Genomic DNA, 24387 nt, shown 5'->3' with positions numbered 1-24387 from the left:
TTACCTCTCACCACATTCTTATGAGGGAGGATTATCTCTACTTCAGGACACCGAGATCCAGAGAGTTAAGTAACTTGCTAATGGTCACTCAGCAAGTGAGTGGGGTTTGGAATCCAGGAGTTATTTATTCAGAGTAGGACAAATAAGCCCTGGGGATGGAGATCCAATTCTCACTGCCACTCTGTCCTATTCCTTCAGGAGGGAATGGAAACGTGCCACTTTCTTTAATCTAGACCAGATTACAACTTCCAGAAGCACAAGACCGCAGCATGGGGGTGTCACAAAAGATACTCCCAGAGTGAACCACCTCATCGGGGGCACCCCTGTTGTTCACTGTGGTGTGTCCTCACCTCAGTAGCTATCCAGGAAAATCATATACCATGCACACAAGAAAGAGACACTAGAAGAAGGGGTGAGGTAGGGTGTGGAATAATTTTGGGAGGTGAGGGGGTGGGAGGGTTCCCAGGCCATAGGTCATCTCAGGGTGAGATAAATCAGTAAGGAGGATTCCAGGGTTGTGTCTAGAGTATGGCTCCTAGAAATAAAATGAATAATAAACCGAAATCTTTCTGGAGCTGTCCTGAGAGGCAGGAGCCCCTTCTTCAGGCCTTAGAGCAGCTTTGCTGGAGAGTGTTTTGACCATCGTGTCCCTGCACGTTAGCCTGGTGTGGGTACACGATGTTTCTGAGTTTGCCTGCCCTGCCCTCTCTTCCCTGCCAGATAGGAGCTGCCAGCTCAAGTACAACCTCCTCACCTCAAATCAATTCTGCAAACATTTATGGAACATCTTTTCTTTGCTGGGCAGCATGCTGAATAGCTGTTGTTTATTAGCACTCTTAGAACGTTGACTTCAAGCAAGTCACTTGGCTCTCTGGATTTTAGCTTTCTAATCTGTGAAATATGATAATAATAGGGCCTTCCTTGAGTAATAAGCTCTACCTACAATTGTGAAGTCTAAATGAGCTACGATATCAGGGAGCGTGCAACTCTTGATCTCAGGCTTGTGGGTTTGAGCCCCATGCTGGGTATAGAGATTGGTTAAAAATAAAATCTCTTAATTTTTTTTAAAGAGTTAATATATCAAAACACTTAGGTACTCTCTATCTAACAGGCATACTTCTAATAAACATTAGCCTGTATTTTTATTACTGCTGTTAGTGATATTGCTACTCAGACAAAATGTGGTCTTTGGTTTATGGAATTTAAGGCTAGTGGGGAATACAAGTAATTATAATGAAGTGGTGGGTGTTAATGTACCCAGAAGTAGAGATGCTGTGGGAACATTCAGGAGGCGTCCCCAGGCTTGGGTGGTTCTGGAAGGTTCCCCAAGGGAAATATGGCTTAGCTGAGACCTGAAGTATGATTAAGAGGTCAGTGAAATTAAAGGTGAGAAAAGGCCCTAGCAATGTACAGTCATAGAATTGGCAGGTGAGAAAGGGAAGGCTTAGTGGAGAAGGCAGGGACATAGGAACAAGGTCATATACACCTGGTAAGCTGACAGAAGGAGTTTGGACTTGATCAAAAATGGAGAAGACACAGGTCTTGCCCTTGAGTGGCTTCTACTGAGGCAGGAAAGATGAACATGAAACAGATACTCTCTTTTTTTGGATTATTTAATATCATGTGAGAGTAGAAAGGAAGGGCCCCCAATGCTGCCTGTGGCAGGGGAGGAAAAACCAATGGGAAAAGTCAAGGTGAAACACCCAGATCACCAGGGACAAGCATCACATGGGAGCACTTCCTCTTTCCAAGCGTGCCCTTTGGCCTGGCTTCCCAGGTTCTGGTGGTGTAACATCCCCCACCAAGTCAGAAACTTTACTGTGATCCCCAAAGCCACTTTCTCTGCCCTTCACATTCAGCCAATGTCCAAGGCTTACTGGGTTGCTGCCCCTAATACTGAGACCTCTAATTGCCCCAAGTGAGTCTAAGTTTAGGGTAGAAACGTGATTTGATACATTTATATATTGCAACATGATTATCACCCCTGTCCCATTTTCTTTTTTGCCGTGATAGCATTTAAGATCTAGTAAGAGTGATATTTTTCAACCTGTTTTTGTACTAAAGGTAAGTCATTATCTTTTCTCACCTGTAATTTCACTAACCCTGAACTATTCTCTTTCTTGAATCACCTGAATTAAGGTGGTGGTTGGGATGGGTGTGTGTGTGTGTGTGTGTGTCTAGACCTTTAAGTTGTAGAGATTTAAAAAAAAAAATCCTTAACTTTCTTATTTGTCTTTCTAGGGTGAGCCCTGTACCAGTGCCAAAATGTGGGTTAGAGGGAAGGAAGGTTATTCAGTGATGGAATCTTCCAGGTACAGTGACTTCTTAGACTGAATAATGTAAGATTTTTATTTTTTATTTATTTTTATTTTTTATTTATTTTGATTTTTTATTTATGATAGTCACAGGGAGAGAGAGAGAGAGAGAGAGAGAGGCAGAGACATAGGCAGAGGGAGAAGCAGGCTCCATGCACTGGGAGCCCGACGTGGGATTCGATCCCGGGTCTCCAGGATCGCGCCCTGGGTCAAAGGCAGGCGCTAAACCGCTGCGCCACCCAGGGATCCCATAATGTAAGATTTTTAGTGTTTCCTCCTTTTTTTGTTCCTCTCCAAGTTGTCATTTTTCATATCTTTCTTTTTTAAGATTTTATTTATTGATGAGAGAGAGAGTACATGCACGCACAAGCAGGGGAAAGGGAGAAGCAGGTTCCCCACTGAGCGGGGAGCCCGGTGAGGGACTTGAGCCCAGAGCCCTGGGATCATGACCTGAGCCGAAGGTGGACTCTTAACTGACTGAGCCACCAGGTACCCCTCAGTTTTACCTTTTTAAGACTCATGTTTTTTTGGGGGAATAGTTTACATAAAATAAAATTTACTCCTTTAGATTGTATTGTTCAACAAATTTTGTCAATTGTATACAGTCACATAATTACTGCCTTAATCAAGATATAAAATCTTTCTACCAACTCCAAAAGTCTCCTCATGCTCTCGTGTGGTCTGCTCACCCACTCCCATTTCCTGACAAGATTTGATCTGTTTTCCAGAAAGTCATGTAAATGGAATCCTAGAATATGTGGCCTTTTGTGCCTGGCTTCTCATACTTAACATATTGCTCTTGAGACTAATTCATATTGTTGCACGTGTCAGCAGTTTGCTTTTTTCTTTATTTTTTTAATTACTGAGCATTATCCTATGGTCTGGTTGTACTGTGATTTTTTAAATCTATTTATCTATTGCTGAACATTTGGGCTGTTTCCAGTCTTTAGCTATTATGACTAAGATTGTTATAAATATTCATGTACAGACCTTTGTGTGGTCATACAAAATCATTTCTCTTGCATAAATACCTGGGGGTGGTATTGCTGTTAAACATAACAAGTGTATGTTTGATTTTATAAGAAACCACTAAGTTGTTTTAAAGTGGGTTTACCATTTTCTGTTCTCACCAGCAATCTGAGAGTTTCAGTTGCTTCATATGCCTGCCAATGTTTGGTAATGTCAATCTTTTAAATTTTAGACATTCTAGTGAGTGTGCAATGGTATTTTATCATGTTTTAGTTTAGAGTTCTCTAAATTCATAACTTGAATTTTTAATGAATTGAATTGAATTCTTATTGAACTGAATTAACTCTAATTGAATTGAATTATTCTAAATTGAATAACTTGAATGCTTAATGAATTTGTCACTTATACATATTCTGGGATGAAAGTGTCTGTTTAGATATTTTGATCACTTTTTAGTAGGATTTTTATATTTTTCTCATTGAGTTGTAAAGGTTCTTTAGGAGTATTCTTGGATCTAGAATACCTATTATCAGATATAAAATTTTCTGATAATTTTCCAAGTCTGTGGTTTAAAAAAATTTTTTTAACATTATCTTTTTTAAAACAGTTTTATTGAGATATATTCACATTATCTTTTGAAGAGGAGAAATTTTTCATTTTGATGAAATCCAATGCATCAATTTTTTCTCACTGTTTATGATATTTGTGTCCTATCTAAGAAACCTTTGCCTGACCCAAGGTAACAAGATTTTTTTCCTATATTTTGTCAGAAGTTTTATAGTTTTGTCTCTTACATTTAAGTCTACGACTCATTTAAAATTAATGTTTGTGTATGGTGTGAAGTAAGGGTTAAGGTTCACTTTTTGGTGTGTGGATGTCTAATTGTTCCAGCACCATTTGTCGAAAAACTATCCTTTCTTCATTGAATTACCTGGGCAGTTTCATTCAAAATCATTTGACTATACTTCAGTAGATCTCTTTCTGGACTCTCTAGTCTATTCCCCTGATCTGTATGTCCACCTTTATATTTTTTAAAGATTGTATTTATTTATTCATGAGAGACACAGAGAGAGAGGCAGAGACACAGGCAGAGGGAAAAGCAGGCTCCCTGGGGGAGCCTGATGTGGGACTCCATTCCAGGACCCCAGGATCATGCTCTGAGCTGGAGGCAGATGCTCAACCTCTGAGCCACCCAGGTGCCCCTGTATTGTCCATCTTAAGACCAGTACTACTCTGTCTTGATTACTATAGCTTTAGAATAAATCTTCAAATCAGATAGAGTGAATCTTCCACCTTTGTTATTTTTTTTCAAAAATGATTTCTAGGTCCTTTGCAATTCCAAATACATTTTAGAATCAGTTTGTTGATTTCTACAACATAATAAAAAAGGCTGTTGAGGTTTGCTTTAGGATTATGTTGTATCTATATATTGATTTAGGGAGAATGATATCTTCACAATATTGACCCTTCCCATCCATGAGCATGATCTCTCTCTTAATTTATTTAATTTTCCTTAATTTTTCTCAGCATTAAAAATTTAATGTGCATGTACAGGAAGGTGTTGCACATATTTGATTACATTTATCTCTAACCATTCCATGCTTTTGAACCTATCGTAGATGATATTTCTAACATTTTCAATTTCCAGTAGTTTGTTGCTAGTAAATAGAAAAACAACTTATTTTTTGTACTGATCTTATATCCTGAAACCTAGCTAAACCCACATATTTATTATAGTAACTATTTGTATTTTTGATTCCTTAGCATTTTCTATGTAGATGGTTATGCTGTTTGCAATTGAAGACATTTTTACTTTTTCCTTTACAATCTATATACTTTTATTTGTTTTCTTGTCTTAATGCACAGGCTGGGATCTCCATCACAATGGTGAAAATAAATTGTAAAAATAAACGTTCTTGCTTTGTTCCCAATCTTAGGGGGAAAACATTTAATCTTTCACCATTATAAATGATGTCAGTTGGGGTTTTTTTTTGTAGATAGGTTTATCAGATTGAGGAAGTTTCCTTCTATTCCTAGTTTGCTGAAATTTGTTTTATGATGGATGGATGTTGAATTTTGTAAATGATTTTTTTTTTTTACATATTTTGAGATAATGATAGGATTTTACTATTTTGGTCTGTTGAGATTGTGAATTCCTGACTGATTTTGAATACTGAACCAACTTCACCTTCCTGGAATATATCCAAATGGATCATCCATAGATTACCTCCTTTATGTTTTCTGGATTCAATTTGTTAATATTTTGTTATTATGCTTTTGAGAGATGTGGGTCTATAGTTTTCTCTTCTGTCTTATCAGTCTTGGTATCTAGAAAGATGTTGGCCTCCTGGAATGAGTCGTGAAATGTTCCCACTTCTATTTTTGAGGACAAGTTTATGAAGAATAGGTGTTGTCTCTTAAGTGTTTGGTAAAATTCACAAGTTAAGCTTTCTGAATCTGGAATCTATTTCTTTTTTTTTTTTTTTTTTTAAGATTTTTATTTACTCATGAGAGACACAGAGAGAGAGAGAGAGAGGCAGAGACACAGGCAGAGGGAGAAGCAGGCCCCATGCAGGGAGCCCGATGTGGGACTCGATCCTGGGTCTCCAGGATCACGCCCTGGGCTGAAGGCGGCACTAAACCACTGAGCCATCTGGGCTGCCCTGGTATATATATTTTTTTTTGAATCTATTTCTTAAATGGAGATAGGGCTATACAGATTATCCACTTCTTCTGAGTTGGATTTGGTAGCTGGTGTTTTATTCTTTTGCAGCAGTCATTTTGTGTGAGATGTTGTCATGATACAACTGTCTTGTGATTTCCCAGCTGCTATCATTGATATTTATTTATTCATCCCATCTTTATCTACTATGCCATCTTATTATGCCATCATTATTTTTGTCCATGTAATAGCTGGAATCAAGAGATTACAATATAATTTATCTGGTTGATAATGAGCATGTGGCAGGGGGAACTATAGTGGCAATACAGAAGGCATGGTAGACCCTGGGCTAAAAATACCATCTCATGAAAGACAAGGATTGGCCTGATGATTTTGTTAGACAAATTTGCCGCTTTTAAGTATTGTTTTAAAAATGGGAAGGGAAAGAAAGGGAGAACTTGAAAAAAAAGTCTTCTCGGCAGCTTTGGAAAAGCCAAAAGGAAAAATGACAGGACCTACCAGCATGATGTTCATAGAGTCATTTCTAAATAGAATTTTTTAAAAAATTTATGAGAAGTAAGATTTCCCTTTTGTGTTTATTTTAGAATTGTTGGCATATACTGAAATATAACAATTTCTTGATTGGGAATGTTTTAAAACAAAACAAAGGAAACCAACTTTCCCCCTTAACTCTTTATTGCTTGCTTTTGTTCAAATATTATAAATAACCTTTGAAAATATGACAGCCATATTTGTTGAAATAGCACTTTCAATGATTTGAATGACCTACTTAAAAAGCAACTTACCAAAAAAAAAAAAAAAAAAAAGCAACTTACCCTCCAAGCTACTTTTGCACTTAAAATGTTTTCTTTGTTCATATTAAATCCTATACTGTTTTCCTAAGGACAATTTGTTTACAAGTACTGTATAACCTACTTTGACTTAATTTATTCACATTCAAGCTGGCATTTTTTTCTACCACTGTCAAAGTGTTATAAGAATAAAATTATGTGTGTGCTGTAATATATTGATGAGGAGAGATTTAAGCCATCATATACAGACAAATGGAAGATATTATATTGCTTTCTGTTATGTCAGGGCATGACCATCGTAATTTGAATGTGCTAGGTTAGCAGAAAAGGACTATATATGTGATCGGCTAGCCTTTCAATGTGTGGTGTATATGGACATTGTCTTGTGGTTCATAGAGGTGGTGATTATTTGTGCTATTCAGAGCTTGCCTTTTGTAGCTCTGCCACATGCCTTAGGTTAAAGTTAGTCTCATCTGTGATTGCCAATCTCCAGATTGGTTCACTGGGTGCTGGTGCTTCTCAGAATTCCATGACTAAGCCAGGAGTGGTGTTTGTTATTTACTAGCAGGTATTTCTTCTGACTGCTCTGCTTATCACATCATCATTCAGGGCCTTGACCTTTGCAAATTTCTCAGGAAAGTCAAACATACCTAAGCCGCCCAGGCTTAGGTCTAATAACACCATCAATTGCTCTTTGGGAGGTCATGGAACAAGGGACCAGAGGATGATCTGAATGAGAAGGAAACATAATTGCTCCAAATTTTTCATGAGGAAACAAGAATCCAGAGAAGTGAAGGGGCTTGATCATGATCCCCTCTCTAGAGAAGCCTTTCTGGACTTTCCAGGGTGGTTTGCAGTGGTGCTTCCTAGTGGTTTGCAAAACCAGTCTGTGCATTTCTCCATGACTTTTAACCCTTTGTTAGAATGAATTGTCAGTGGTGTCTCTCTCACTAAGCTGAGATCCTCCCACTTTTTAAAAAAAATATTTTATTTATTTATTCATGAGAAACAGAGAGCGAGAAAAGCAGAGACATAGGCAGAGGGAGAAGCAGGCTCCCCACGGGGAGCTTGATGTGGGACTCAATCCCTAGACTCCAGGATCATGCCCTGAGCTGAAGACAAATGCTCAACTGCTTAGCCACCCAGGAGTCCCGAAACTGAGACCCCCTTAAGAGTGAGCTGAGTTATATTTGTCTACAAGACCTGGAACAAGTACTCGTGAATGTTTCTTAAGAGGAGGAGTCTCTCACAGGCTGTCTACTAAGTACCATAGATGTGAGGTCAGGCTCCAAGAGACTAAGGAGAAATTCTAAAACAGCCAAGTTCCTCTTGGTAGCTGACCAGAGTCTGAAGGCTCAGCCACAGATTAGGGTAAGAAGCATATCTAACTGGGGAAGATGAGAACTCAAGGCACCCAGGCCAGAAAGAAGGTATTAAAAGTGTTTTAGTTCCTTTACTTGAATTCGATCCATTCATTCCTTCAATAACTTTATCCTGGGTAGCTACTATCCAGGGGCTTCTTTAGGCACTGGGGGCATAGTAGTGATTACACACAGTCCCTGCTTATGTTCCAATGGGACAGAGATACAAAACAATTGACAAAAACCATTATAATGTCAGGCAATAGTTAAGTGCTGAGATGGAAAGTAAAGCAGGAGAAAGAAATGGTCACTGGTAAGAAAGGGGAAGCCTCTCTGAGCCAAGACCTGAGCAAAGTGAGGGAGTGACTCCATGAGAATATTGGGGAAAGTACAAAGGCCTTGAGGCAGGGCTTGGTATGTTTGAGAAACAAGGAGGCCAGAGGATTAGGATATCATGAGGGAGAAGAAAGAAGACAAAGAAAATTATTCTGCACTAGTGAAATAATGTCTTCTCTGGTACCAAAGTCATATGACTGATGATCCTCTGACTATATAGGCCAATTGCAACAGAGTCCCACCCATACAATGCTGGAGGCAGACTTTTTTCTTTAGAGCAGTACTTCAATGGAGGCTACCTTAGGACAGGGTTCTCACCAGAGGTCAAGAGGACTCTCAGGATTCATAGTTGGCCCTCAGATTGTTAACTGATCCCCTGAATCTGTGCTTCCAGAACATTTTTCTTCAGAGAAAGTCTTAGATAGAGCCTGTACACAAATGCCTGGGCCACAGAGGAACATAGAGTGAAATAGGTCAGGTATGAGAACCTGGCCACACTTTGCTTTTTACACACAGAGGAGTATGTTTCACTTCTACAGAGAAATAAGGTCTCTCCCATTTGTCTCGAAATATCTAGTCTTTGGATCTTTTATTTCCCTACTTCTGTTAGAGACTTGGGTCCAGAGAAATACTTCTCCAACACAAGAGAAACAACAAATGCAAGGGTGATGACAAATGGCAAGTAATGTTCGGTGTTGGGGAGACCACAGGTGATGGTGAAGACTGTGGTGAACAGGGGGATTACAGTGAATGTGCCTTCCACAGGGGCCTTGAAGGAATGGAATCCAGTGTTGACAGAGTTTAGGGTTGGTTAAGAGAAAGCAGAAACCTGGATCACTTTAGGAGTGAAATCTCCAGAATTTTAATTTGATTCGCATTTTTTAAAAAAGAATCTTGGCACACCAACCCTAATAGCCTGAGGGATCAAATGTAGCCCGTAGGCGGGTGGTTTGTTAACTCTGGCCTGTAGATTTTTATCAGAATTTCTGAGATATCTGTTACTTTATATTAACAACTATTGTCCTAGAACATGACTTCCCTCAACTTCTGTGCATAGAAAGACCAAGGGCATGGCCATCTCCCACGTTCCTGGGTCCTAGAAGTCTAGGGGAAAGCCATCTGCCCGACTTTTCCCTCTGCAATCCCCGAAGCCAGCCAGGACACCAGGGAGTGTCCTCCATTATGGGGCTGGAGCAAGCAGGACATTGTAAAAGGGAACTGGTATTGAGAAGCAGCAGAGAAGTGAGAGATGCTCATCATATGGAAGATAGCTCTGTTCTTCATCTTCTCAAGTCTCTATTCCACTCCCTCCCACAGATCCCTTCCTATCCAACTCACTACACCCCATGACAGTGTCTTTGATTACAAATTGCAGAAATCCAAATCAAACTACATAGGGAAGGATTAACGCATTGGCTCTGTCCGGTATCTGATTAGTCCAAGGGTAGTGCAGCTTCAGGCATATTGGAGTCAAGTACTTAAGAATCTCTCCCTCTCACTCAAACCTGAGCTCTCCTTTCTTCTCTGTTGCTTTCATCCTTTGATGGCCTCCTCCACAGTAGAAAAGTCGGCTTACATGGTCATTATGACAGCTCATCATCTCAGAAGGGGAGGGATCATTCCTCTTACAGCACCTTACATCAGATCCTAACAAAATAATCTGCTTGGGCTGTGATACTGGACAAACCCTGTGGCCAAGAGAATAAGACATTTCTATTGACTAGTATGACTGGGTCCGTGCTCTCCAGTGGAGTGGATTTCAGAATCACAAGGATTCATGAGGATGGGTGCATGTGTGTGTGTGTGTGTGTGTGTGTGTGATGGTGGTTGTGGTGGTGATGGTGACATGGCAAAGTTTAAAAGAGATAGTGTCCAATTAAAAGCACACTTTTAAAAAAATATTTTATTTATTCATTTGAGAGAGAGAGAGAGAGAGAGAAAGCACGAGCAGAGGGAGGGGCAGAGGAAGAGGGAGAAGCAGACTCCCCACCAAGCTAGGAACCCAATAGGGCTCCATCCCGGGACCCTAAGATCATGACCTGGATCCCAAGATCTTGACCTGAGCTGAAGGCAGACACAACCATCTGAGCCACCCAGGTGCCCCCTAAAAGTGCTCACAGGTATTTCAGACACAAAAGCCAACAATCATCTTATAGCTTCCTCCACCCCTAAAACAAAAACTAAAACACTCTCTGCAGCTAGGCAAAAGCTCAGTGTGGAGCACCTGTCAATTCCAATATTAGAACATCTGCATGGCAAATCAAGAACATCCAGTTTGACTTTGGCACACAGAGATTCCAAGCCTTGGCAATCCCTCAATGCAGGCAACAGAAGAAACTCCCAGCTTTGTGAAAATCACTCTCCCTTCCCTCTTCTGTGGAATGACAGTTCCCCACTGCAGCCATGCACCTGCCCCACTGAACGTAACAGATATGAGATACAGATTTTTACCAAATTCAGTCATGTAGCAAGTGGTAGCACAGTGCGGATCCATGGCTGGCCGTTTAACGTTAAAGCCACCCTGCTAAAGCACCATTCACCCATCCATTCCCCCACTCACCAGTCCTGTGGAATGCCTGCTAAATGCTGGGGACTATTTGGAGGAGCCGAGATATAGCTGCGAACAATGCAAAGACAAATACATGTCCTCATGAAGCTTACATTCGAGTGAAAAAGAGAGAAAACCAGACCAATAAATAAAAAAATAAACTAGGTTAGATAGTGATCAGCATTAAGGAGAAAACTAGAGCAGGGAAGAAAGAGGAATGTGTGTGTGGGCAGGTTGATTTTGAAGAGGGTGGTTAGGCAAGGTCTCACTAAGAAGGTGGCACTGAATAAAGGTCTGAGGAGGTGAGGGTGCAAACCATGCAGATATCTGAAGGAAGAGCATGGTGGATCAAGGAGATAGCATAGAAGGCTCTGAGGAAGGAGCAAGGGTAGTAGATCTTGGAAACAGCAAGGAGTCCGATGTGTCTTAAGTAGTGATCAAGGAACAGAGCAGCAGGGGATGAGATTGGGGAGGTAAATGCAACCAGACCTTGTAGGCCGTTGTGAGTGGCTACTCAGATATTGTCATTCTCTCTGGTGTGATGCAGCCATTTGGACTGGAGCAGAGGAGGGACATGCCATGACTTGGTTTAAACAGGCTCACTCTCTGTCAGGAAGAGTCCATTTGAGGGACAGGGGTGCCAGGAAGAGGCTGCAGCAGTAAGCCAGGCTGAGACTAGTAAGCCAGGCTTGGACTGGTGTGTGGTGGAAATGTGGCAAGGGCTTCAATTCTGGGCTTATTGTGAAATCAGAGTCAAAGAATTGGCCAACACATGGGACGTGGGATGTGTGAAAAGGAGCAGTCAAGATGACTTTCGGGCTGTTAGCCAGAGCAACTGGAGACCAGATATGACATTTTTCAGAGATGGGGGGGAGAATGAAGGAGGAATTGCTTTTGGTTTTTTCTTAAAAGGGGTTGTTTTAAGAAATTATCGGGTCTCAGTTTGGGACACATTAAACCAGGGATGTCTATTAGACATGTGAAAGGCAATGGCAGTTCTGGGAGTCCAGGAGAGAGACCCAACAGTACTGGGGTCATAAATTCTACAACTGCACTCTATTCCCTGAGAGTAAAAGAAGACCCTGATCCACATGCAATTTTGGAAAATGATAACTATATCAAAAATACTGGAAATGTATCAAGGAAAATCAAATTTTAAAATTCACCCGTATCCCGCCACCCTAGAAACAGCGGCTTTCATTTCTCCACATTTTCTTCTGTTTTGCCCGGAGGCATACATAATGTTATAATGTTGTAGTCATAACATAGTTACAATTTCATATTCTTTTTTTTTCACTTAACATGGCCCTATAAATATTTTCCTAAGATGCTCCCATATGTGTTTCTTGGGGATTAAAAAGACCAACAAAATGCTGGGCATCCCTGGGAAACATTTCAGAAACAAAAGTCAAAATCTTACTTTGCTACGAAGTTTGGTGCCCCAATAGCTGGCATTATGCTTATTGTAATTTTTAAAAAAGATTTTATATATTTATTCATGATAGACATAGAGAGAGAGAGAGAGGCAGAGACACAAGCAGAGGGAGAAGCAGGCCCCATGCCGGGAGCCCGACGCAGGACTCGATGCCGGAACCCCAGGATAACGCCCCCAGCCAAAGGCAGGCGCTGAACCATCAAGCCACCCAGGGATCCCCTCTTATCGTAATTTTTTTAAAAATTTATTTATTTATTTATTTATGATAGTCACAGAGAGAGAGGCAGAGACACAGGCAGAGGGAGAAGCAGGCTCCATGCACCAGGAGCCCGATGTGGGATTTGATCCCGGGTCTCTAGGATCGCGCCCCAGGCCAAAGGCAGGTGGCCAAACCGCTGCGCCACCTAGGGATCCCCATAATTTTTAATGGATACTGTCTGTGGAATGACTCTGAGCTCCGACCTCAATGAGGAGAGCTGGCCACACACCCAATACGGGAAGGGCATTCCAGGAGGAGGGAAAAGTGTGTGCAAAACAGGGAATAGCACATGTTAGGAGGCAACAGGAAATCACATTAAGGAAGGTTGCTGGAAGATTCAGCTGACAAACAGAAATTTATTTTCTCTTCGTAAAATGCTTAAAATCTTTTAAACTATAGAACTCTTTGTTTGGGATTCTCTACCAAGGAATAAGAAGCCATATGGAATAATTTAGAACATAGTGAACCCTAGTAGATGACTAGTGGTTCTTAAAGGTTCTGGGCCTCAGACTATACACACAAACTCTCCATGGAATCTGATTTATTCATTCATCTCAGTCCCTGAGCCAGGACTGGGGTCCAGTCCCTTTCTTTTATAAAAAAAAAAAGGCCGAGGGTCCAAAGACAGTAAATAACTTGGGCAAAATCATTTAGCTGTTTTATGGTTTCAACTAGGGTTGAATCAGATCTGCCCTCCACCTGGAAGACTCTAAAAAAACAAACCTGGATTCCATGCACATGACTCTGACGTCGCCAAAGCCCTTTGTTAGCTGGGAGATGCCCCCCTCACTTCCTGGCTCGCTTGCCTATCGTCTGCATAGTTATTTACTCAAAAGCAGGAAAATTGTTGAGAAAACCATTGCTCCCTGACTCCTGGCCCAGAAGGCAGGAAGCTGGCCTACGTTTCCTCTCGGGGCCAGCAGGGGGCGCACCAGGCAAGGCTCGCGAGCCGCGCCTCCCCCACGCCGCCTCCCCCTTCCTCGCCCAACTTCCCCTTAGCCCCTGCTTCAACAGAAAGTGGCCATTGACCTTTCAAGCTTTTGAGCAGTGATGCAATAGAATAGTATTTCAAAGAAAAATGGTCATCGAAATTTGGGATCCGGTTTTCCCGTGAGTGTTAATGGTTTAAAAAAAATAGGTCACATTTAAAGTAGGTCACATTTTGGAGGCGGACGTGCAGGCCGGGCGCGGAGTTCCAACTGAGGCCAGGGGGCCTCCGACCCGGTGGGAGGAGGTGAGGGTCTCCGCGCGGGCAGTGACGGGATCTTAACGAATTCCCGGTGCCCGGGCGCCAGGCCTGCGGGGAACCGCCGGGACTAGAGCTCCCGGGGCTGCCGACGCCGGGCCGCCCGGCACCGCGGGGGCGCGCAGGTGAGGGCGCCGGGCCCCGCCGCGGGCGCAGGTGAGCGGGGCTGCGGGCGGGAAGGAGCGGAGGAGCCGGCGGAGGAGCGGCGGCGGCGGAGAGGAGGAGACAGGGGCCGGGGCGCCTGGGGGAGGAGCCGCTCTCCGCCAGCGCCGCTTAAGGAGGCGCCGCGCTCCGCCCGGCCGCCGGCCGCCGCCTTCGAGGACCTGGGCGCCCGCCCCGCCGCCCGCCCCGCCCGCCCCGCCGCCCGCCCGCTCCCTCCGGCGCGCGGGGCCTGCAAGGGGGCCGCTGTCGCTCCACTAACGTGCTGGCGAGCGAGGGGGCCGCCGCCGGGGGCGCCCGGTCTCCCCCACGCGGCTCGCGGCACGTGCAGGGGAGAGGAGGGCGCTCGGAGAGACGGCGCCCCGCGGAGCCCTCGCGCTGAGCGGCCGGAGGCGGGCGGGGACGCACCCGGCGGGGACCGGGCGGCCCCGCACCCGGCGCCCTGAGCCCGCCTCCCCTGAAGCCTGCGCATTCGCGCCGGAGCCTCTTTAAAGCAGAAGCGGGGGCCGCGGTCACGTGAGGCGGATTCCTGGAAAGTTCCTGGAAAGCGGCCTCCGCAGCAGCCGGGCGGGGCGCGGGCGCGGGCGCGGACGCGGAGGGAGGCGGGCAGCGAGGGAGGCGCGCGGGGCCGGGCAGTCGCGCGCACACCCCGCTCCGGGGACCGACGTTTAACTCTTGCCATGTCTCGCCGCCCGCCCGCCCGCGGCTCGCGGGCCTTGGGCTTCCCTTGAAGCATGAGCCTCCCGCCCGCCGCTCCCGGCGCTGCGCGGGCCGCGGACAGGGCGCCCCGGAGCCCCGCGCGCACAGCCTCAGGGCCCCGCGCGCCGGCAGCCGGGGCGCCGGAGGAGCTCGGCCGGGGGCTGGCGGCAGGTAGGGGTCCGGGGAGCGCCAGGGCTCCTCCCCGAGGGGGTCGCGGGGGCGGGCGCCGGGGCGCGGCTCTGCGCGCGGCCGCCGCTGCCGCCGGCTCGCGGGGCTCCCGGGCGACGGGAAGTCTCGGGAGTTTCCTCCCCCGCCGCGAACTGCCATCCCAATTAATGGTCCTCCTAATAGCCTGATCCGCCGCCCCTCCCCACCCGCCGGCCTCCCTCCCGCCCTGGCTCCTGCCTCCTCCCTTTCTTCTCCCCACCTCCTCGGCCGCCCCGGCTGGGGACTTCGGAGCCCGGGGCTTCCAGGCGAGGATCCCCGCGCCCTGCTTTGCGCGCGCGCCGAGAGCTCTGGCGGCCGCCGGCGCATCCCCGGGCCTCTGGGTCCCAAGTTGGAAGTCAACGGGGAACCTCGGGCGGACACCCTTCCTCTCCCGGGCCCCGGCGCCCCGCCCCATGTCCGCCGGGGAGGCCGCCTGGTGTGGAGGCGGCGGCCGAGGCCGAGGTAAGGGCCCGGCGTGGGGCGGCCGCGGCCGGGGGTGCGGCTCCGAGTCCCCGCGAGGGCCGCGCGCCGGGGCCGATTCCTCGACAGCGCCCGCGGCGGCGGCGGCCGCGCAGTGGGTCCCGGGAGCGGCGCCCCCGCCTCTGCCGGACCCGGGCGCTGGGGGGCGGGGGGCGTCGGCCCCGGCTCCTGGCGCCCGGGCTGGCGGCTCAGGGTGCTGGGTCTAGGGAGTGCGGCGGGGCATCGCTCCGGTCCTGCCCGGGGGCCCGCCTAGCCGCCCTGCCCGCAGGTGCCCAGGCTCTGCGGCCCGCGCGCTCCGCTAGCAGCCCTGGGCGGGAAGACACCCTGTCCCCCCCCGTCCCCCCCCCGTCCCCCCCCTCCCCCCTCGGCAGCTCCTGGGTCTTGGGTCCCTGCGCTGCTCTTTATCCTTTCTCCACAGCTGGGCCGGGCCGGTCCCTGGATGCCGGGGGTTAAATGGTGCAGGAGCAAAGACGCGGAGGAGTCCCCGGGATTTTCCACGTCTCTGCCTCCCCCCAGCCGCGGGGTCCGGTCTGCACCGACCAAACCCCGTACTTCCTTTCCGCAGGCGAACTGTGGGTGACCGCGCTCGCGGGGGGCTTCGCCATCCGCGCACCGGGACGTGGGGAGCAAGAACCAGGAGCACCGCAGCCTCCCCGCGTCCAGCATTTCGGATACCCCGCAGGGACTCGTTTCGGGGTCCCCTCTGACGCCCAGGAAGGACGTCGCCGCCCCTGGCCCCAGCGCGGTGGGCACCTGTCTGCCGCGGGGACCCCGCTCCCATGACCCTGCGGTGCCTCGAGCCCTCCGGGAATGGCGCGGAAGGGACGCCGGGCCGGTGGGGGCCCGCGGGGCCCGCGGAGGAGCCGACCCCCGAGGCGGCGCGTTTGGCGAAGGCCCTGCGGGAGCTCAGCCACACAGGTAGGAGCGGGCGCTGCGGGCGGGGAGCGCGCGGGGAGCGGCGCGGGGAGCGCGCGGGGAGCGGGCCGCGGGGGCACCGAGGACGGGCTGCAGCGGCGGAGAGGACAGCGGCCCTCGAGGGACTCGGAGGCCCAGGCAGGGCAGGGCAGGGCAGGGCAGGGCAGGGCAGGGCGCGAGAGGCGCTTCTCGGGAGCGGCCGCCCGGGGGTCGGTACGCGACGCGGCCTCGAACCGCGGGGGAAGTGCCCGGCGCCTCCCTTCCCGCGGGCCAGGGCGCGAGTGGCGGCGGCGCTGCCCGCGGCTTCAGCCGCATCCGGCTCCCGAGCGGAGCAGCCGCGGCAGCCCGGGGTCCTGGCGGCCAGTGGCCGGGCCCGACCGACTGCGGCGCCGCGGAGCGGGGGGGGGGGGGGCGGAGCAGCCGGCGACCCCCGACCCCTGCCCCGCGCGGCCTCGGGGCGGCTGCCGGTGCCCAGGGCAGCCCTGCGCTGCGCGGGGCCCGCTGTCGCCTCCCGGCGTCGGCAAGAAGAAAGGATCGGGGTGGGGTGGGGGGATAATCCGGCGGACCACGGAAGCTTTCAGAATCTGGATCCTAAAAGCTTACGTTTGGGGTAAAGTTGAAGTTTTGGTAGCTCTAGGGAGAGGGAAGAGTCCCTCGCAGTTCGGGTCTTTGCCGCCCCACAGGCTTTCGCTCAGCGCCGAGGGCCGCGGACGGCAGGTATCGGAGCGGTGGGGTGGGGGCGGGGCGGGGGTGGGGGTGGGGCGGGGTGGGGGCGGGGTGGGGGTGGGGGCGGGGGCGAGCACGCGGCTCTGACTTCCTGTGCAGAAGGGCCCGGAGTCCTGCCCGAGACCGGCCGGAGCCGCGGCTGGCGCGGGCCGATGCAGCCGGGAACGCCGGGGGACCGCCGCGGGTGGTCGGATTTGGACTAGGGCAAAGTCCAAGAGTGGCCGATTGTAAACTTGAAGCACTAATTATCAGTTGGGGCTTCCCTCATTTCTCAATGACTGTTGATAAGGTAGTTGTGATCAAAGCAACAAACAGGAGCTGTTGCACCGGCACTGCGCTTGGAAAGGCGCAAACAGCAGTGCTTTCCCAGGGCTTTGCACAGGGGCGCAGCCCTGAACGGATCTGGGCAGGAGGAGGGTGGACACCGACCTTCCAAACAGTTGCGTCTGTTTTCACCCCGTTGGAATTACTGGAGTTGGGTTTTGCACTTTTGTGACGGCATGGCTTTTGTTTCTAACTTCTGATTTACTTCTGACTTAGTTTGATCTTACTTGAAGGGTGCTCAGAAGCATCGCCCTTTGTCAGCCAGTGTGTCATATTGCAAATGTTCTTTTGTTTCATTAGGAGAAAAAAATCTTCAGATGATTTAAAGAACAGCCACCGAAAGTTACTTCTTAAAACAGAAAACTGGCTCTCAGTTTGCATTCATAAAAGAAAATGGGCCCACATTCTCATTAAATTCTCCCGAAAGTTTTTACGGTAGTCTCGGGTAGACTTTTCACTGACACACTTGTACTTAGAGCTGGAAAAATTGTTGCCAAGTATTTGCCCTATTTTAAAAATTCTTGATAATAACTATTTTACCCTCTTTTCTTTTTCCTTTTGATCAAAAACCCCAGGTTGGTACTGGGGAAATATGACTGTTAATGAAGCCAAAGAGAAATTAAAAGAGGCACCAGAAGGAACTTTCTTGATTAGAGATAGCTCGCATTCAGACTACCTACTAACAATATCTGTTAAAACATCAGCTGGACCAACTAATCTGCGAATCGAGTACCAAGATGGGAAATTCAGATTGGACTCTATCATATGTGTCAAGTCCAAGCTTAAACAATTTGACAGTGTGGTTCATCTGATCGACTACTATGTACAGATGTGCAAGGATAAGCGGACGGGCCCAGAAGCCCCCCAGAACGGCACTGTTCACCTTTATCTGACCAAACCGCTCTACACGTCAGCACCACCTCTCCAACATCTCTGTAGACTCACCATTAACAAATGCACCGGTACCGTCTGGGGACTGCCTTTACCAACAAGACTAAAAGATTACTTGGAAGAATATAAATTCCAGGTATAAGTGTTTCTCTTTTTCTAACCATGCCTCATATAGAGTATCTCCGAATGCAGCTATGTAAAAGAGAATCAAAACTTGAGCGACTGCTCTGGATAACTACTCGGAATTCTAAAAACAGCTGAAGCCAATATAATTTAAACGTGTGACGAGGTAGCTAGGTATTTAAAGTTCCCCCAAATATTTTTCACCCGAGTGATGCTTATCTTCCTAAGGCTAACCAAGACCAGTTGATCCTTTTGAGTTAAAAACAAAATGTCGTGAGTAAAGGCTGAAGGAACATTTGATCAGAATGCCTTGCCTTTCTGAGGTTCCTCTCTATTAGGTTGAAGGTGCAAGGCCCCGTAGTAGGGGAAGAACTGAACATAGGAGTACTGAAGAAGTGGAAGGAACCCAACTGGCCCAGGTTTAGCTTCAATTTTAGATGCCTGGTGATCAGAGCCTCCTGTAGGACATTTTCTCTTTTTGCATTCTTGATGTACCTAGGAGTTTTGTTGAACAGATCTGCTTGTGAGTATTTATCCTTCGTTTTATGCAATTAATCAAATCAACCAAAAAAGTGACCATGAAATCCCATATTTGACTTTTTACTACATGTATGAACTCTTCTGATGTGAATGAGTACTGTAGTAATCCGTTTTAAGGTAGCCTTATTTTAGAAACATTTCAAACTGGTGCACACAGAAAAGACTCTGTCTTTTCCTTTAAGGCTAAAAGACAAGAATGTCATGCTCTACAGGTGCAACTCAATCCCTGTTAATAAAACCATGTAGATACAGACATTTGATCCTTTTAAGTAGCTGTGTCCCAACCTGTTGCCATTGACTTTTTTGGAAATGGCTGTAGAAATTTCCAAGTTGTCCTTGAATTGTCTAACCATGGACATCAGCAGTTGTCTCCCTTCTACCATGTAGAATACTTTGACTTAATTTTCTTCCAGATATAGGGGGATACCTGCCTGTTTTTTTCAAAGTGTTTATTTACTGCTGTTACTATTTGATTAGAATGTATTAAATAAAAAAAAAAACTTGACTTTTACAAGTTGCACTTATTACTTTGAATTGTAGAGAACGTACACGTTCGTGGTAATAGACAGTTGCCGTAAAAACTTGCGTCTCGTGACATAAACCAGATATTCAGCAGGAGCTAGGACATTACCTACCGGCCTCTGAAGTTCTGGGCCGCATTGGCCCTTTGCATTTTGGGAAGCCTGATGTGTAGAAAGTACAAGTAGGGTCTAGTACAAATTGAGTAGGCATGACACGAATGCCCTGTGTGCTTCCGAAAATATGGTTTAGAAACTACAAAAATTGTGACACGTCCTGGTCTTTTATGGATTGAGTAGACATAATATAAAATATAAAATATAATATAATAGAAAATATAATATATTTTATATAATATATAAAAAATAAATAATATAAAATAAAAAATATAATATAATATAATAATATATATAATAATATATAAAATAATATAAAATAAAAAAGTACCATGGTCTTTTATGGATTGAGTAGACATAATATAAAATAAAAATTAACAGTTTTATGGCAATTTATTTCCTGTCACACAGTATCTCATGACTGTTGTGGATGTGCCTCCAAATTTTAGACTCCGTACAGTATTCATTTTGCCACCTTAAAAAAAAAAATGTCCTGCATAGTTACATACTATGGTGTGTTACTGGGAAAGCAAACACCATAGATCATGAGTATGCCCCAAGTGAATTAGAAAATTGGGTTATAAATTAGAGTGAAATCTGCTGGTCGCATGTCATGAAATTATTCGTATTTTCATGAAGCTCTTGAAGAACAGCTTTGTGCCTAGAAGGAAAACGGAACTGCATGTCTAAACAGCAGAGTCCAACACAAAAAGATCACTAGGTGTGCCTTAGGAGGAATCTGTAGCCTAAAATTTAAAGATGAGCTATATTCTTGGGGTCTGGTCTGTAATGGGGACCTTTTCATTAGGACGTTTAGATCCTGTGCTTTATTACTTATCCCTTTTCCCCACTAACAACAGCTGTTTGGGGGATGGGGGGATGTTTTGAGTTTTCTGGCAAAACTTCCACAGGATCAGTGGCAGGGGCTTTGGAATTTAAGGTCTTTTGCATTTCTGTTCTGATTCAAACTCTGATAACTTCTCACTGCTGAGAAGTTGGTGGGGTCCTGTGTTACTACTAGCAGGTGGCTAGCTATGCAAAAACCAGAGGCTTGCAGAGACCTTTCTGGAGCGGGCTGTGGACCTATTGCCTTACATTTCAGTCTTCTAGTTCCAAGAGCGTTGTAAGCATCAGGGGACCGTCTTTTTTTCAGGCAGGAGTGTGGGGATGGTTTCACTGTGTTTTCTATTGTTGGGTTTGTTGGTTTGTTTGTTTGTTTGTTTTTAAATAATTACTAACACTGTCTGTTGAGTTTATTGTGTGCCAAGTTTTCACTCAGCATGCATTATCTCAATCTTCCCACTGACCAAATGAGCAAAGTTCCGTGATTACAGGAGGTGCATCTTCTGATTTGTAGTGCGGAGGCATTCCAGGAACATACTAGCCCTTTTTATTCCTGGAGAGGAATTACGAAGAGCAAATTGCTGCTATTTCTACATTGATCCAGATCAACAAGTTAGAACAGGCTATAAAAGGAACCCTCAGCCCTTTTTACTGCTGCCTCAACGCGAAAAGTATGGGTACCTTAATTAACGTACTCTGTAGGATTCCACTCACTTTGGCCCCGGTGGGGTTTTTTTTTCCTGGTGTGGAGATAAGTCAGGAGAGGGTTAACCTGTCCTTTTTGGTTGCTGGTAAATGCTGCCAGTTCCCAGTTGTTGGTAGCCCCATTCGAACCAAAAAAGTTAGGATGTACACTTGACTAAATTATCCTCAGCAGAGCCAGGAAAAGTAGCCAGTATCCTCTCCCTATGGTGGGCGCTTTGGGGCATTAGTGGGGGTGGAATGTATTATCTTTGTTACTGTATTGAAGACTACTCAGAACTTCTCTATCTCCATGGACTTAAAATATTTTGATGTGAGTTTCCACTCTGAGCAGATTTGAGGCGGTGGCGTTTTTTCTATCCCATCATAGTGGGCTCTAGGGACTGCTTTTTAGGGACTGGGGTTTTTTTTTTTAGAGCTTTGGGCAGTGGAGAAAAAGGCAATTTAGCTTAGAAGCTGAGAGTTTTTTCTTGGCGTGTCAGTAAGAAAGTCTTGACTTCATAGTAATTATGTAATCCAAATAGGTAACAGAATGGGACAGTTGTTTGGAGTGTTTATTTTCTTGGGAAGGATTTTTTCTGCTTTTAGAAAATTGTACCCTGGTAGGAGGGTAGGAGACAGAGACGTCATCAAATAATCCCAGGGATGGAATGTCCTGAGACCAGGCCGTGCCCTTCTTGGTTTAGGCACAGGATAGTGGGGGTTGAGAGACTGTGTGGTTCCATCTAACAGCTGGGCTGAGGCCTGGCCTGTCTTGTCTCTTGTCTCTGGGAGCAGGGTCTCCGTGAGCAGGTCTCCATTCTAATGCTTTGGAGCAAAAAGGCTGTCATTCATTCTAGGCCTTTCATTTGACCAAGAGGCCTGTAACCACTCCCAATTTTTTATTTCCTAGAATTTTAAAGCTTGGAAGCACTTTTCAGATCCTCTGTTTTAGTTCCGGCATTTTACTGAAAAAGAGTCTCAGACCCAGGGAAGTCAGGAGATTTGTGTGTATGCGTGAACACACACACACAAACATGCAACTTGGCAAATCGATTGCAGAGTTGGTATTTGAGCCCAGATGGTCTACGGTAGGCTTTAGTCTTTGTAAAAGCTGCACCCTTAGCGCCCTATGTGTGAATTGTCAGGATTCCTCTTTGCTACCTTGCAAACCCCACGGTGCTTTTAACATCACATTTTTCTTCCCCTGAAAGTTGAGAGAGCGGGCCTTTGGAATGCTGGGTGGGATAATCCCAGTTCTTGGCTCCTTCCACCCCACCCTGGAGGAGGAAGCTCCTGCTGGTGCTCTTGAGGTCTTGGTCCACATGAGAATTCTGCGTTAATTTTAACTCCTGCTACGTCTCTAATCTATTTGCTGTTTTAAAACTGAAAACCTGCCATCCACGCAGGGTTATGATCTCATTTGTGCCTCTGCCAGATGTGACTCACAGCCGTGGGTGCTCGGGTGACTCCCCACCCTCCTGTCCTCACCAGTGGAGCCCATTCTCTCTGTTGCCCGCACACGGGCATAATGACACAGTTAATTCCTGCCTTCCTTTCTCCCTGTTGTGCCATCAGTTTGCCCTTTTAGCTCATCTGACGCAGCTCTGCCCAGCCTTATTTACTCCAGTGAAAGAGGGCAATTATATTCTCCTTGAGCTGGGTAATCCAGTGATTGAGAATACCTGAAGGTTAAATCTGTCTCCAGTCTCTCTCGATTCCTTTCAGGCTGTGAAGCAAGGAGCCAGTGCCCCCCCTCCCCCCAAGCCACACTTTTGCTGTGTGCATGTTCTGTTTTGTTTTGTTTTTATTTTTAAGGTAAAGCATCAGAGGCTCCTTCTTCACTGTTAGATTGCACTTCATTTGAATGGAATAGAAATACCCTCTCCATCCCCCCTTCTGCTCACTTCCCTAAGAATGAGAATGAGTGAGCCTGCGATGGTTGTCTGGTTTTCTCTCCTCCTGCGTAGGTAGATTTTCTCACGAATTCTCACCTTCACGTAATTTTTTTTAAAAAATTTATTTATTTGGGAGAGAGAGAGAGAACAAGCAGGAAAACAGCAGAGGCAGAGGCAGGCTCCCCACTGAGTAGGGAGCCCAACAGGGGGCTTGATCCTGGGACTCCAGGATCAGGACCTGAGCCGAAGGCAGATGCTTAACCAACTAGCCACCCAGATGCCCCTCACGCTTCATGTATTTTTGATTTTTCTAATTCTTCATCTCTGTGGCTTGAGTTCAGGTTCCTTAACTTTACTAACTGTAACTACTAACCAACAGCCTCTGAAAGCCCTGGAATCCCAAGTGCCCGGGACAGTAAGGAAGCTGAAATCACAGAGTGAAGCTAGATGTTTCTTCCTCACTGCTTCAGGAGCCTCAGATCCGACATGTCCCAGAGAATGGGGTTCCCATCCGCAGACATTTCCCGAGCGGAGCAGAAAGGGCCCTTAGAGACCACTGCCTCTCTGAGCTGCCTCCTCAGGGAGCAGGAGCACAGTCTGTGTAGCCCCATTCCTCGCGTGGTGCCGCCTCGGTAGAAACGCAGGGAAGGGAAGGCAAGCCAGAGCGCAAGTGAGAGGGAAGGAACCGCTGCCAGCTGCCTTCCTCTTCCCTGGAAGCATAAATACCACCCAAGGAGCCCCTTTCCTGTGGGAGAGAGAGTGAGACTTCATCACAGAACTACATAAAACTTTTCTAAGTCTCCCCAGTTTCCAACCATGTAAAGATACAAATTTTATGGTTTGCTAAACGGCTTCCTCTCGTTAGTGTGCTATGCTTTTTCCTGTTTAGCTTTGGGGTCCAGAAAGTGGCTGTGATCTCTTAACACTCAGAAAAATATTTTCGATGTTGTTTGCACCCAGAGCAAGTCCCACGTTAACATCCCCTCTGCCGTCTTGATGAATGTGACCTTTCTTAGGTTTCCAACAGAGCTGCTTTCTCCCCATTTCTGTTTTCCGGACTGTGGCCATCAAGTTGGGATTTGGTCAGAAAATGGGTTTGTATCTTGCACATTCGATGAGGGCATCTGCTTTCACTTATCTGCAGTAATACGGGGCAGAGAGAATGGGGATAATAGAACCCATAAACACATTCTAGCTAATGGATTTGACTTCCTATTCAATCTCCTTTGCTAGAACTACTGACAGAAAAATCAGCTGCTTCTCTGATCTCTCATTTTATTCCCCCCCAACCAAGTCCATCAGGCAACGGGGGATGTTAATAAA

At 46.8% G+C, this 24387-nt stretch overlaps 1 protein-coding gene across 4 annotated transcripts; it reads left to right on the top strand.

Moving 5' to 3' along the window:
* Positions 1-2287: 2287 nt before the first annotated feature.
* On the top strand, positions 2288-19518 carry SOCS2 (suppressor of cytokine signaling 2). 4 transcript variants are annotated; one of them, XM_041739088.1, is made up of 3 exons: positions 2288-2312; positions 16054-16406; positions 18029-19518. In XM_041739088.1, exons 2-3 carry the CDS (start codon positions 16268-16270, stop codon positions 18484-18486), a joined length of 597 nt encoding a protein of 198 aa, XP_041595022.1. In that variant the 5' UTR covers positions 2288-2312; positions 16054-16267; the 3' UTR covers positions 18487-19518. The 4 variants fall into 4 exon arrangements, with proteins under 4 accessions (XP_041595022.1, XP_041595021.1, XP_041595019.1 ...); XM_041739087.1 differs by lacking the exon at positions 2288-2312 and adding an exon at positions 13750-13807; XM_041739085.1 differs by lacking the exon at positions 2288-2312 and adding an exon at positions 14447-14972.
* Positions 19519-24387: the final 4869 nt, after the last annotated feature.

This window comes from Vulpes lagopus, chromosome 23, assembly GCF_018345385.1.
Source record: "Vulpes lagopus strain Blue_001 chromosome 23, ASM1834538v1, whole genome shotgun sequence".
Lineage (NCBI taxonomy): Eukaryota > Metazoa > Chordata > Mammalia > Carnivora > Canidae > Vulpes > Vulpes lagopus.
This window is presented reverse-complemented; position numbering and strand designations above follow the sequence as displayed.

Bases quoted from the DNA above. Each gene is read 5' to 3' on its own strand.
- SOCS2 (XM_041739088.1), top strand. From the start codon at position 16,268: ATGACCCTGCGGTGCCTCGAGCCCTCCGGGAATGGCGCGGAAGGGACG. The intron at 16,407-18,028 runs GTAGGAGCGGGC...CAAAAACCCCAG, and splicing joins GCGGGAGCTCAGCCACACAG to GTTGGTACTGGGGAAATATG.